Here is a 15417-nt window from a genome sequence, read left to right as displayed (position 1 = left end):
TTTGTCAGATTTATCCAAAGTAGTTTGTATTTTTTGAGGCTATTATAAATGGTTTCATTTATTTAAGATTTTATTTATCTAAGAGAGAGAGAGAGAGAGAGCGTGAGCATAAGCACACGAGCTTATTTATTTATCTAAGAGAGAGAGGGAGAAGCAGACTCCCTGCTAAGCACGGAGCCAGACATGGGGGGCTTGATCCCAGGACCCTGAGATTACAACCTGAGCTGAAGGCAGATGCTTAGCTGACTGAGGTACCCAGGCACCCCTAAATGGTGTTTTTTAAATCTCAATTTCCAAATGGCCATTGCTAGCATAGATTTTAAAAAAATATATATTTTATTTATTTATTCATGAGACACACACAGCGAGACACAGGCAGAGGGAGGAGCAGGCTCTATGCAGGGAGCCTGATGTGGGACTCAATCCCAGGACTCCAGGATCGTGCCTGGGCCAAAGGCAAATGCTCAACTGCTGAGCCACCCAGGCGTCCCAGATTTTTTTTTTTTTATATTGGTCCATATCCTGCATTCCATCAAATTGTCTTTATTTCTAAAAGCTTTCTGGATATATTTCATAGATAGATAATCATGTCATCTGCGAATAACTGGTTTACATTTTTCCTTTCCAACTGAGATGCTTTTTCTTTTTCTTGCCTGACTAGAACCTTAAATACAACACTGAACGAAGTATTGAGAGTGAACATCCCTTTCTACCTACTGATTTTAAAGAAAAATAATTCAGTAACTCATCACTAGGTATTATGTTAGGTATAGATTTCCTTAGATGTCCTTTAAGCTCCCTTTTATTCCTTTGCTGAGATTTTTCTCTTTTTTAATTAGGAATGGATGTTGGATTTTATCAACTGCTTTCTTTTGGTTTACTAATATGGTGAATTTTATCGATTGACTTAAAAATGTGAAGTCAACTCTGCATTCTTGGGATAAATGCCATGGTAATTTATCATGCCAGAATTATCCTTCTGACATATGGTTGGATTAAATTTGGTAAAATTTTGTTCAGAATTTTTACATCTATAACTTCTCTCTTCATAATCAGACTGGTTTGAGATCAACTTTATTGATTTTAGAGATCAAACTTCTTCAGTGTCTAATCTGTTGTTAATCCCATCCAGTATAATTTTTATCTCAAATGCTGTAGCTTTTTATCTTCTGATTTTGGTCTTTTGCATCTTCCAGTTAACTTTTTCAATGTATGGAATACATTTATAATAACTGTCTGATGTCCTTCTGCTCGAATTCCAATATTCGTGTAGTTCTGGTTTGGCTTCCTAGATTATTCTTCTCATTATGGGTCATATTTTCAAGACAATCTGACTGGACACTAGATCTTCTGATTTTTACCTTGTTGAATACTGGATATTTCTCATTTCTCTAAGTTGTCTTGACCTTCATTCTGGGATACTACGAGATATTTTGATCCTTTTGGGTCTCACTTTCATAATATGTTAGGCATGTCAGAAGCAGCACTCATTTTTAAGGCCAGTTATTCCTCAACTAACGAGGCCAGACCTTCCTGGGATCTACCCAATCATACATTAAAGTAGGCTGAATAATGGCCATCTAAAATATCAAGTTCTAATCCTTGAAACCTATAAATGTTACACCTTGTTAAAAAAAAAAATGGGGGTGGGGGGGGGTCTGTGAAAATGTGACTATTTTGCCATGGGGAAATTATCTTATTTGGATGGGTCCTAAGATGAATTATATAAGTGCGGTAGTGAGGTAGAGGAAGATTTGACACAGGCAGAAGAGGAGGAGGTAAGGTGACTATGAGGGAGAGAATGGAATAATGCAACCGTAAGTCCAGGCATGATGTCAGCTAAAAGAGGATGGAAGGAGCAAGGTCTCCTCTAGAGTCCTTGGAGGGATCTATGATCCTGCCAACACCTTGATGTTGGCTGAGTGAAACTTACTTCAGATTTCTGACTTCCTGAAGTGTGAGAGAATAAATTTATGTTGTTTTGGTCACTAAGTTTGTTGCAGCGGCAAGTGCAACAGACACTTCAGAGTCTGAGGTGGTCAGACTCTGCCTCAGTACCTTCCCTCTATGCATGTATAGACATGCATAGACTATCAAGACATTAAAGCTGGAGCACTTCTTTTGTTTTCTGTCTCTCAGGGATTACCTTCTTTCATTGCTTAATGTTCAGGATCTTTAAAACTGTCGTTTCATGTTTATGTCTGCTTTTTTGGGGGTTACTTCAGGCAGGACAGTTAATATGGTCCCTATTATTCCATCTTGGCTGGAAAATCCATTAATGTTTGTAGGCATCTTCCTTATTTTTTTGGTTAAACTTAAATGAATGCACAATGCATTAGGGCACTCTGGAAACCAAGGTATACAGTTTATATTTACTACAGATTTTTACCAAAGCATTATTTTTAGGCACTGAAAATATAGAGTAAATAAAATGTCAATAATGTTCAAAGAAACATTCTATCACAAACTGCTTAGAGTTCATTTTTCACTTATCTTTATATCACGAGGGCACATAGCCGATACTTATTAAAATAAACTGAGTTACTAAATGACCTTTTCATTTAAAAATAAATATGTAAGGCTTAGTGCCGCTGATAGTAATTTTTACTGAAATAAGAGAAAACACTGACCAAAGAATAGACTTGATCCCAAAAAAGTGATGAAGTTTAAAATTTTGAGTAACTGAAAAAAAATAAATAAAAAATAAAAAATAAAATTTTGAGTAACTGAATTAAGACCACATTTCAGATGAAAATGAATTAAGAATATATTCGATTGTCCATTATTATTTTTTAATACAATAACATTTTACTAGTGAAAGGAAACACTAAAGAAAAATTTTATCTTCCCCATAAAAAAGCAAAAGTTTAATTCAGATACTTAGGAAACTTCAAAAAAAATATTTCCACTCAAATATAAGTGGAAATTTATATCTAAAATACCAGATCTGTAATTGATTCATCCTCAAGGTTTATTATATTATTAGAAGTACATTTCTAGGACAGTCTAGCTTACTGAGATAATACTAACATCTGACGGTATATACTCTGTATTAAGCATTATGCTAAGCACTTTATGTGCACTATGTTTTTTAATCTGCATCATATCCTATGGCATGGACACTTTTTAAAATCCTATTTTGAAAGATGATGAAGCTCAGAAATAGTAAGTAACTTGCTGAAGGTCACATACTTGTGTAATTATTAGGAAGGATGGGACTTTAATTCAGTCTTGATGCTAAAGCTCATATTCTAAAAATGAACCACAAATTCATTATAAGTAAAATAGGGCTAATTGCAAAAACTTTCATTATAAAGTTCCCTTAGATAATGGTTTCCTCTAAGTATTAATTTTTTTATCTCAATATAAGAGTACTTTTATTTTGAAAGGTGAAATTAAACTGATCATTTGTAATATACAGCTGATCTTTGAACAGTATGAAGGTCAGGGGCCGAAATGCCCTGCACAGTCAAAAAATCCATGTATAATTTCTGAATCCTCCATAAGTTTACTAATCATGTACTGAAGACCTTACTGATAATATAAACAGTGGATCAGCAAATATTTTATGTGTTATATTATAAACTGTATTCTTACATTAAGGTAGGCTAGAGGAAAGAAAATATTAAGAAAACCATGACGAAGAAAAAACACATTTACAGTGTTATACTGTATTTACTGAAAAAAAAATGTGTGTATAAGTGCACTTGTACAGTTCAAACACATCTTGTTTAAAGGTCAACTGTATATACAAGCTCATAAGGCACTTGAATATTAAAAAAATTTTGTATTTAAAGAATGTAGTCTTTCATAAATAGAACAAAAATATTCAGAGGAAAACTATAAAATATTATTTTTTCTTATATGTATCTACATCGTTATGAATACAGAGTATATGAGAAGGGATGATGCAATGTGTAGATACAATTATTTGCATATTAACACACCTCCTTAAAAAGGATTTCTTTGTGTGTGTATAATAGATATTTACTATATGTGGAGAGTGGGTATAAAATATATGTAATATTTCATATTTCTCTGCCATCACTGGGTAGAAAAAATATGGATGAATGAAATAAGTCCCTCTTACAACAAGAGTCAGATGAAGTTATTTTATCAAAAGTCTCAAAGCAAATGCTCTGGAAAGGCAGGTTTTGGATTTTCCCATATAGGCACATTTGTATACTCCTGAGAGTGTAAGAGATGAACAAAAGTTAAGGGACATTAGAGAAGATTTCATCCCTGAATAAATTATAGTAATATTTTTGTTATTTACCTGAAGATTTTCACAGGTCTCTTGACTGTAAGTGAGTCTCTGGATTTCTGTAGGTGAAACAAGATATAAAGCTTGTCCATTGTTGGTGAAGCAGAATGTTCTGGCTATCCGCATGTTGGTGAGGGGCAAGTAATACACATCCAGTAGAGGCCTTAAACTTGGCAAACTTGAGAAAAACATTAAAAAGTGGTTAATAATAAACAAGGTAGGTTTGGAAAACAGTATGGAGGGTTTTCAGAAAGTTAAAAATAGAACTATCTTATGATCCAGCAATCACACTACTAGGTATTTACCCAAAGAATACAAGAACACTAATTCAAAGGATACATGAACCCTTATGTATACTGCAGCATTATTTACAACAGCTAAGATATGGAAGCAGTTTTTTTGTATCAATACATCTATGTATCTATATATATACACATGCATATATGTATATATATGTGTGTGTGTGTCATATACACACAATGGGATATTATTCAACCATAAAAAGAATGAAGTCTCGCCATTTGCAACAACATGGATGGAGCTGAAAAATATAACACGTAGTGAAATAAGTCAGTCAGAGAAAGACAAATACCATATGATTTCACTCTTATGTGGAATTTAAAAAGCAAAACAGACGAGCAAAGAGGAAAAAAAGAGAGAGAGAGAAATCAAGAAATATTCTTAATTATAGAGAACTGATAGAAGATGATGGAAGAATGGGTTAAAGAGGTGATGGGGATTAAGGACGGCACTAGTCATGATGGCCACTGGGTGATGTATGAAAGTATTGTAGCACCATATTATACTCCGGAAACTAATACAAAACAGTATATTAACAATTGGAATTATAAAAAAAATAAGGAAGGTAGGTTTTAATTTTGAACAAAGTATTACAGAAGGCAAAAAAATGGCAGGACCTTATAAACCTTTATGATTTAGAATACTTGAGAGGGAGATAAAACTAATTTGTGTTCTTCATAAACTTGTTTACTATTAACTGAATGAAAATAAATTCTCAGTGTATAAGACTGTAAACAAAAGCATTTAAGTGGGATACCATTCTGTAGTACTATGTTTTAAGGGTGTAAATGCCACATTTGTTTTCTTTAAAAATCTGTAACTCTTACCTAAAAGTCATAATATGTCCATTGGCACAGAAACAGGCAAGGCAAATACTGTTACTCAATGCTACAATATCTCCACGAAGCACAAAAGAGGTCTCTGTAATGTTTTGCTTGTAAGCACAGTTCTGAGTTGGCAGTGAGATGACTTTTGCTTGCTTTTCAGAACATATCACTGCATACTGGTTTTCACTGATTTCCTGAGAAGAGGACGGGGACACGGAGACAGGCCGTCGTTTCTTTAATTTCTCCTTTTCATCTTTTTCTTCAGGAACATTGTGTTCTCTCCAGGATTCATATGCAGGTGGCACTAAGCAGCCTGTGGTATCCAGGAATGCCATTCTCAGGATCGCTCCTTTTAACCTCAATATAGTACCTAAAATTTGGAGGTGTAGTAGATAACAAATATTTTAAACCTCACAGCAAATAGGTCGATTCCAACTGTGACACATGGTAGCCATTCAAAAACATGTAGAATGCATATTATGCTGAAATTGTATACCAGCTTACTGAAGGGATTCAACCTTCAATAATGTATCTGAATCCAGAAAAGAAATCAACATTATATGCCCCAACCAGATAAATACTGGGATGCCCAGAACTATGTCTTCTCTCTTATCTGGCAACTGTACCATAAACAAATTTGAGAGCAAGTGGATGGCATCTTAAGGTTGCACTGTCCAATATGGTAGCCCCTAGTGACATGTTGCTTCAGAGCCTCTGAAATGTGGCCTATCCAAACTGAAGCATGCTGTGAGAGTAAAATACATGTCAAATCTGAAGACTTAGTACAAAATATAAAGTAAAATATCTTAATAATTTAAAAATAATGATTACATGCTGAAATGAAAGTATTTTGGAGGGATCCCTGGGTGGCGCAGTGGTTTAGCGCCTGCCTTTGGCCCAGGGCGCGATCCTGGAGACCCGGGATCGAATCCCACATCAGGCTCCCGGTACATGGAGCCTGCTTCTCCCTCTGCCTGTGTCTCTGCCTCTCTCTCTCTGTGTGACTATCATAAATAAACTAAAAAAAAAAAAAAAAAATTAAAAAAAAAATGAAAGTATTTTGGATACACTGGGCTAAATAAAATGTTATTAAAATTAATTTCATCTTGTTTTTTTGTTTTTGTTTTTTTACTTTTTAATATGGCTATCAGAACATTCCTTATGTTGCTTGTCTTTCCAGGTTTTTTTTTTCCCTATATACAGAAGATTAGTAAGATTACCATCACTATGTAACCTTTTGTAACAATTAGGCATACAGAACATACTCAAATATTTATTGAGCTGAATGAAAAAATCAAACTGTTTCTTTAATGTAAAGACAGTTCATAGATTATCATTAAAATCATAATTACATTTTAAGTTCTAAGTAATGTTAAAGTCCACTGTATAAATAAGGGATACACTAATGAGGTACAATCATGTTTTTTTCTATCTAAATCAGCATAAATTAGTAATGAAAACCAGATTTTTCAGTTATTTCCAGGTCAGGCTCCACATATATTTGATGAAATTTAATCTTCTTTTCAATATATGAAGGTCATAAATTCTTTCTTAAGATCTAATAAGTCACCTTTTCCCAATACTTTAAAGAAAAATAACATTTTAAGACTCCACATTTAGATATTAAAAACAGCCAACTGTATGATGCTTAAAAAAATACTTTTCGCTTTTTCTCCTAAATATGGCATCATTCTTTTGCTTACAGAACATAGCATTTTAAGGTACCCTAGAATGCATTAGAACAGTTTTTTTTTCATTTTCTAATGTAGTAATCATTTTAGACATGATCCTAGAGTTAAAAAAAAAAAATCCAAAACCTAAATGGCTGTATAAATAAACAATATTCTGGAATCTTTTTCCATGGATTCCTTCATTAAAAACAAGACTATATCTCCATTTAGTTTACATTTTAGAATTCTTAGATCAATTCAAAAATGAAAAGTGAAGGCTTCTACTAATATAACAAGTCAGACCTTCAATAGAAGTATAGCATGAAAGTATACTTACCACTTGGAGAGACAATTACTGGCTGAAGAAGCCTTTGCTCTCCTCCTGGGGGAAGGTTCAGTGCAATGACAAGCACTGTTCCCAATGTAGTACCAACCCATAAACATGGCGAGGGAGAGGAATCTGCCTTTCGAGTAAAAGTTTCACAGAAATGAAGAGCAGAGATTGCTTCTCGAGATTCTTTATCAATGCTGGTTACACTGGAACTCCGTGATCGGCTGAAGGAATTATCTTTTATATCTGAAATGATTTAAAATGATGTGAGATTGCCCACGTTATAAAATATCATAAAAACTTGGCCAAATACTTAGTCTGCAAAAACACAAAACCTGTAGCATATTTTAGTTTTCTTTTAATTGAAAAGAAAAACAATTTACTCTTTATGTTAATTTTTTCCTTTGCTTAAATATAAAATACAAACAGATGAATTCGCACTTCTCAGAAGTAAGCTGGGTGCATTCCAGTGAAGTTTTGTATGTGTGATCTGCATGGTTTTTAATGCAGCACTTTGTTTTGTATCCTGGTTGCTTTTCTAATCTTAGACCTTACCACCTTCTTTTCTCATGATACTGTTTCTTCCTTTGGTAATATAACTTCATGGCTGGGTAGAATTAGAAAACTATGGGCATTTTCAGTTGTCTACATTTTAAAAATGCACTTAGAAGTAACTCTGATTCTACCTTTAAATTTGTTGAATGAAGAACTTTTTTTCAAATATGTCCACATGAAAGCCTTTAAGCCATAAAAATTTAGCCTTCATTTTTCTCGAAAGACATTTTAACTGTAATCAACATTCATCCAAGGCATTTTACATCAAAACATATTAACTGGCATCTGGCTTATACTTAATTGCATACCAGGTATAATCCCTTTATCTGGCTCTTTCTGTAATGATAGGGATACTTCAACATTAAACTAATAAACTCTCTCTTGTCTTCATCTACCTTGTTCACTGTGGCCAACTGCAAATTTACCTTGAGCCTTGGCCTCTTTTCTCTTGGAATTGAATTTCCAAATTTATGGGAATTTTTTCCTCTTATGTCTCACTATGCAAAATCAAAATACATCATTTCCTCAAAGTTCCAAATTCTTCTAATGGCACTTATATTCATGACAATCTTGTTCTAGGGAACAACACTTAAAATGAGTTTCAATTTTGCTCTTCCCTTTCACTTTACCTATACATCTGATGGGATGCCAAGTCCTGTTACTTTATTTTATTCCAGTGTTATTTCCTTCTTTCCACTACCAATCAACCTCCATTACCCTTTGTTCAGGCCTTCATCACCATTCATCAAGACTGCTGATAATTCCCAAGTGGTCTTCCCACCTTCATTCTGTCAGGCTTCTAACACAACTCAATTGAATTTTATAAGGTACAGTCATATTTCTATCACTTCTATTTAAAAAATCTTCAATGGTTCCTCTTTATTTGATCATGTTTAATATCTTACTCAAGTTTTTAAGATTCTCCACAAAATATTTCCAACTCTTTCCTGGCCCTATCTTCAGTACCTTGTGGGAATAAGCGGTGTCATTTATTGCTCACCAGACATTCCTTGCACTCACCTACTTCACACTTTTGCTTGTTATTTTCTTTCTGACTGCTTCCTGTGCTTCCCCCTTTTCTCGGTCTGTCAAGATTGTGTATAATTATATGCCACTTAGGTACCATCACTTTCATGAAGTTTATCTTGATCCCTAAAACCATGTATGGTCTTTCTCTACTTTGAATCTCGACAGCTTTTCTCTCCTATGGCACTAATAGTATATTTGTTCTGTAGTTCTTTCAGAGTTGTCTTAGGCCTATTCTAAAGTGACTCTAAGTTTCTTGAGTATAAGAGCTGTGTCATTTTTGATGCCCTACAGAGTTCAGCATAGTGCCTGGCTTAAAAAGTATCCAATAAATACTTGCTGAAGGCAGATCCATAGTTGAAAGTATCTAAAGGTGTGATACATTAAAATTTCCAGTAGTTTCTACTGTTCACATCTAATAAATAGTTCCTCAAATCATATGCTTTCAATGCTATCATGAAAGAAATGACTTCATGCCATAAAAGATTAAAAAAAAACACAGTCAAATCTTCTAAATTGTATTTTATTAAATAGAAAAGGTATAATTGAATTCTAACTATACCCTCTAAAAGCTTTTGTAATCAAATTTAAATTCAGGGGCGCCTGAGTGGCTCAGCTGGTTAGACTCTTGATTCTCTTGATTTTGGCTCAGGTCATGCTCTGAGGGTCCTGAGATTGAACTCTGTGTCTGGCTCCATGCGCAGGGGGAGTTTATTTGTTTCCTTTTTCCTCTGTCCTGCTTCTATTTGCATGCACATTCTTTTTCTTTGTCTCTCTCTCTCCCTTAAATTAATAAATAAATCTTATAAAAAATTTAAATACATAAATTGACAAATATTTCCCCAAATAATAATTCTAGACAACAAAATTTTGATTACAGTTAGCCTCTGAAAATAATAGAGTTACTAGTTATGGCAATAACATGGACAATTTCAGGGCAGCCTGGTGGTTCGGCAGTTTAGCGCCACCTTCAGCCCAGGGCTGATCCTGGAGACCCGGGATCGAGTCCCACGTTGGGCTCCTGCATGAAGCCTGCTTCTCCTTCTGCCTGTGTCTCTGCCTCTTTTTCTCTCTCTCTCTCTCTCTCTGTGTCTCTCATGAATAAATAAATAAAATCTTTTTAAAAAAATAACATAGGCAATTTCAAACTACAGTTCCTAAAAATGTTTTGTCTGTTTTGTCTGTACTTCCTGTTAAAGAGTTTGACATGGCAAAAAAAAGAACTATTTCCTGTAAATGAAACAATTTTCTATAAGCAACAGCTCATTACTGGATGAGTATGTAATATTAAATATATAAGCTGATTCCAAATGTTAACTCTAAAGTTTTCAAAGTTATTTTAGTAAAATAATAGAAATTTTCCTTATTTAAGATTTTAAGTAATCTCTATACCCAACATGGGGCCCAAACTTACAATCTCAAAATCAAGAGTCTCATGCTCTACGCTCTACTGAGCCAGCCAGGCACCCCAAATAGTAGGAATTTTAGATGTAGTTCCCAATGATAAAAAAATATTTGTTACTTTAATAAATCATACACATACCAGGTGATTGGACATATATTTTCAGTTGTGGCCCAGTGACAAAGATAGAAATCACTGAAAATTTGATAAAATTTGAAGGGCATCTAGGTGGCACGGTTGGTTAAGCATCCAACTCTTGGTTTCAGCTCAGGTTGTGCTCTCATGGTCATTAGACTGAGCCTCATGTCTGGCTCTGTGTGCAATGCAGAGTCTGCTTAAGACTTGCTCTCCCTCAGCCCCTCCCTCTTGCCCTCTTAAATAAATAAATTTTTAAAAAATTAAAAAAGAAAATTTGGTAAGATGAATTTCATTATAAATTCATCTGTGTAAAAATTCATACTCTTCTCTATTAAAATTACCATAGGTAATTCACAACTATCTGTACTTCAAATGTAAATTCATAGGCCAAAAAAAAATGTTTTGATTTAATGGACTAATTTAACTATATAAAATTCAAAAACTACAACTGCATTTTATTATGACTTCTCTATAAAAGTTAGCTTACCAAAGAAACTCTTGAGTTTAGACTAATATGTGAAAATGAAGTGAACCTGTATCAATCCTGAACTTACAAAATCCTATCTGCCTAGAACTGTTTGAAATAAAGTTAGAATTTTTAGTAGTTCATGAATTACAACTTGGACTGACTATTGTTAAATCAGATGTTGTGGATCTTTGTGGCTTGAATTTTAGAAATTGGGTAAGCTAAACAAATGGAACAGAAATTTTAGTTTAGATTGTAGTAATAAGAGCAGAAATGAAAATAGCTACCACTAAGAAAGGCCTACCATGTGATATACACTCTCATAATACTTTACATTTATCATTCTATTGAATCCACAAAACAAGTGAAAAGTTTTATTATTTTAATTTAATGAATAATAAAATAGACAAAGCTAATCAGTGGAAGAGTCAGAACTTGTGTCATGTCCAAGTCCAAAACTTTCTCAGGCAACTCCAGATAGACAAGGAATTAGTCAAACCACCAAAATACAAGGGAGGGTTTTGGTTATTATTGACAATAGTTTTTAAATACAAAAATATATTTGAACATATGTTACTGGAAGCTCTGAAATCAAGTAAAATTTGTTGTTAATTCTTCCATCCAGCTGTAGGTGTTACAAGCAGGTTATAAAATCACTATCATGTTATTCTCTGGATGCCTAGAACATTTTAGTTGCATATATTACCCTCTTCTTTCCACATAGAAACTTATATAACAACAACATTTTATTCCCCACATCGAAACATAAAGCCAAGAGAGTAAACTAGGACATAAGACTAATTCACAATAAGGTATAAAAAAGTCTATTTTTTTTTCTTCTAGTTTGATACTAGAAAAGTAACATCAGAAATCTAACAATGTCACGTATGCGACTGGGCCACGAAATGCAGCATGGTGAAGTTATAGTCAAAGTGGAGTGTTACAAGATTTCTTCACAAGCCAAAGTGATTTCTAGTTACAGAAGGTTCCAGAGCTAGCCCAATAGCCTCAGATGCTTTAGGACCATCTGGTAGCTTGAGCCTATCAATAGAATTGTTTTTCCCCATTGACTCCCCAGCCAATGTAAAACAATTACCAGATAAGAATCTCTGTCAAAAAATAGTTCAGCAGTATAATTACTTGAAGGGAAAATTACTTCATTGAGACTGTTCCAAGGTATGTATCAATCAGTTGTAATTGGCTAAGGGCACCGAAATACATTGGCATGTAAGCTAAAACATGAACTGAATAAAGATGATTTATATAAAAGCATGGAATATATATGCTGATTGAATTACTTATATACTTATATAATTTATAAGTATAATATTCTTTTTAAAAATAACTATGGCATTTTTTTTTTACTAATTTTAAAAGTACTTTTACATGTGTCTTCTCCAATTCTTAAGATACTAGAAGATACAAAACCATTTTAACTAGCAGTATTTAGTTATTAAAATCACAGGCCTCTGAGAGTGATGAAAACTTTGCCCCTCAGATACGCTTGGTTTCAAATTGTATCTTTCATTTATATAGTGGAAGGAGCGATTTCCTTCTCAAAATATATGTTATCATATATTCTAGGATTAATTCTTTTTTCCCGTAACACCAGTGTTACTACAGAATTCTACTAAATTGTTTTTCTTATGTTCAGGAACAGAACCTTGTACTGCTGACAATGGAAGATTATGCTTACTCACTGATAATCATACACTAACTGAGATAAGAATCTGATTTGGAAATGCTAAATTAGTACAGTGAAATGGACAACACCTAAGTTTGCATTATGCATAAAAAGGCAGTTAAGGAATCTAGAGAATAAACAGTGAGATGATGATGGGGGCGAGCAAATGTAAGGGAGGAAATCTAGTTATTTCTAAGACAAAGGCAGGTGAAATCATCTTCACCTAGTCTACTTTTTATTTAAAGGCAATCAAAATTTCTGAAATTGAAAAAAAGGGAGTTTAAAAAGAAAGGCTTCTTTATTTTTATCTTTACTGAAATGTCATTTGTCCCTATTCTGTGTTTTCAGGGAGCTGTTTTTGAGCCGAATATAAAGCAAAAGGAACATGTAAATATATTCATTCTCCTTTCTTAGATTAGTTGCATAGACAGTACTACAGAAAAAGAAATACTTCCCAACTTATCACCAAAAATAATGATTCTTGATATGAGAAATTTATTGTAATACAGAAAACTAATTTATTGTGAAAACGTTAAATTCTTGTAAGTTTATAAAGTTCAAATAAGCTTTCAGATGGTTAAATGAGATATAACAACAAATTAATCTGAAATTGCACAAATTTTAGTCTTATGCTCAATCTTGTTTAAAGTATGAAAGCTGAGAAAACATGTAATTTCTGTTTGCTTGAATTTATAATCTTTTCTAATTTATAGATGCCATTCTAGAGGATTAATCCTTAAACACCTTAGTCATTTTAAACTTGATTTCTGATTTCTAGTCTGCAGTAATTCTAAATCTTTTGATTTCCTTGTCTTCCCCTTGAAGGGAGTTTAACTACAATGGATTTTATTTATTTATATTACTTACCTAAGTCGGGCTTTAGGTCAGTAGGCAAGCTTAACTTCCTTGACATCTTTGCTGAAAAATAAAATGCATTTTTAAAGTTCTGAAGAATATTTGATTCATATTTGTTAATACCAACTGCTCTTCCAGACAGCAGTAAATACTTTTATTACTAAATATAGATGCTAAGATAATTAAAACATGATTAATAATATTATGGGTGGAAAGTAAATCTTGTTTCGACTTTTTAAAAAGTTTGTACTTACTTGATGTAATATCTGTGTGCTTGAAGCTGTTACTTCAAGAAAACTTTTTAATTCTGTTAATTATTTCTTAGGTTCACAAGAAAGGGTTAGTCTTTTCTGAGAAGGAGAGTCATTTCTCAGAAGGAAGGTGTTGCAGGTAAGGCCAATAGAGGCAGAAGACTGAGTTTGGGTAGTTGATATAATAAAATCTTTCCAGTTCCTCAACCTCATAGCTACTGGGTTCATTATTTTTTTGTTAATCTCTAGAATATAGGACAACCTCTATCTAAGATTAAATTTAAGTATGTGATTGTATCATACAACTATATGGATTCGTCTCTTCTTCATGTAAGTTAATACTTCTACTTATACGTCAATGGAAAAACAGAGTCATAATCTAAAATTATGGGATTTACAAAAATGTAAACTATCTCTATGTCATTTCTATTTAGCATCAGAATAAAAAAGACTGTATAAACTTACTGGAATTCACTTTCCATCCTCAAAGTCAGTTATTGCCTTAATCTAGGAAGTGATTTAAAGTTAGGAGTTGTTTAACTATATGATGTTAGTGGCAGTGCATGCGTAACAGAATAGTGCTTCCTATGTACAATTTTGAACAAGCACTTGTTTGTTAATACACGAATGCATATATTGGGTTAAATTTTGGGCTGTTAAGAGATATTTAAAGCACAGACCCTGCTAGTCCATAAGGGCGCCATGTAAACAAAGAAATCCAGTCATAGTATATAACTTCCACATCTAAAAAAATGACAAATCCAGTATTAGGAAAGAGGCATTAGGCAAACTGGGAAGGGATGGGGGAATCAAGTTCTCATTTCTAAGCTTCATCAATCTAATCATCCTTTAATGAAAAAAAAATGAGTCAAATATACAGTCGTATCCCATTTTCACCCAGAAATAATTAGTATCAGTCAAAAGATAAAATAAACTAGCCAATGAAATCTGTGGTTAGTTGCTTTCATATAAATGGTTGCCATTGTATTTAATATTCAATTCCCTAAAATTAGAAGATATCATACCCCCAAAACTATCTTCTAAAATGCAATATTAAACACTTTCAAACGAATTGAGGTTTTCACCAAATATCATGGGTACAACATACACAGACTGATAAATAATATCTATACAATATTATATGTTATCTGAAACAGAAAAATCAGTCTGGTAGAGTCTAAAGACATTAATCAGATGATGTGACTGCCTCTCTAGACTTCAGTACTCTGCTTTGATCCAGCTATTCTTTCAGGCCAGTGATTATCAAAAACTTGAATGTATACTCCAATCACCTGGTGATCCTATTAAATAAGATTATGATTCTATACTCCTGGACTAGGGCCTGAGATTTTACACTTCCAAGAAGCTCCCAAAAGATGCCAGTGCTGCTGGTCTATGAACCAGTTTGAGTAGCCAGGTCCCTAGACTAAAAGAAACTTCAGGATAGGATCAAAACTAACTGAGCAAACCTAGCATGCATATGCAGTTAGTCCATAATAAACATTCCCTGAACAAGCTTTAATAAATAGTTTCTAAATGTAGAAGGGTAAAGAATAGTGGTTGGGACTGGATTTGGCATCAGGTCAAACCTGAGATGGAATCCACTTCAACCAACTACCAGATGTGTGACCTTAGGCCAATCACTTAG

At 33.5% G+C, this 15417-nt stretch overlaps 1 protein-coding gene across 3 annotated transcripts in view; it reads right to left on the bottom strand.

The window, feature by feature from the left end:
* Positions 1-15417, bottom strand: part of STXBP5 (syntaxin binding protein 5) — a 166615-nt gene that overhangs the window by 16180 nt on the left and 135018 nt on the right. For all 3 annotated transcript variants that reach the window (XM_055310078.1, XM_055310079.1, XM_055310080.1), the window contains 4 exons: positions 13531-13581; positions 7399-7638; positions 5392-5761; positions 4277-4442 (listed from right to left, as the gene is read on the bottom strand). In XM_055310078.1, the coding sequence (XP_055166053.1) occupies positions 4277-4442; positions 5392-5761; positions 7399-7638; positions 13531-13581 (827 nt within the window). The remainder of the gene's footprint in view (positions 1-4276; positions 4443-5391; positions 5762-7398; positions 7639-13530; positions 13582-15417) is intronic.

The sequence above is a fragment of the Nyctereutes procyonoides genome, unplaced genomic scaffold (assembly GCF_905146905.1).
Source record: "Nyctereutes procyonoides isolate TBG_1078 unplaced genomic scaffold, NYPRO_anot_genome, whole genome shotgun sequence".
Classification (NCBI taxonomy): domain Eukaryota; kingdom Metazoa; phylum Chordata; class Mammalia; order Carnivora; family Canidae; genus Nyctereutes; species Nyctereutes procyonoides.
Note: the sequence above shows the minus strand (reverse complement) of the source record. Positions and strands in the feature narration are given on the sequence as shown.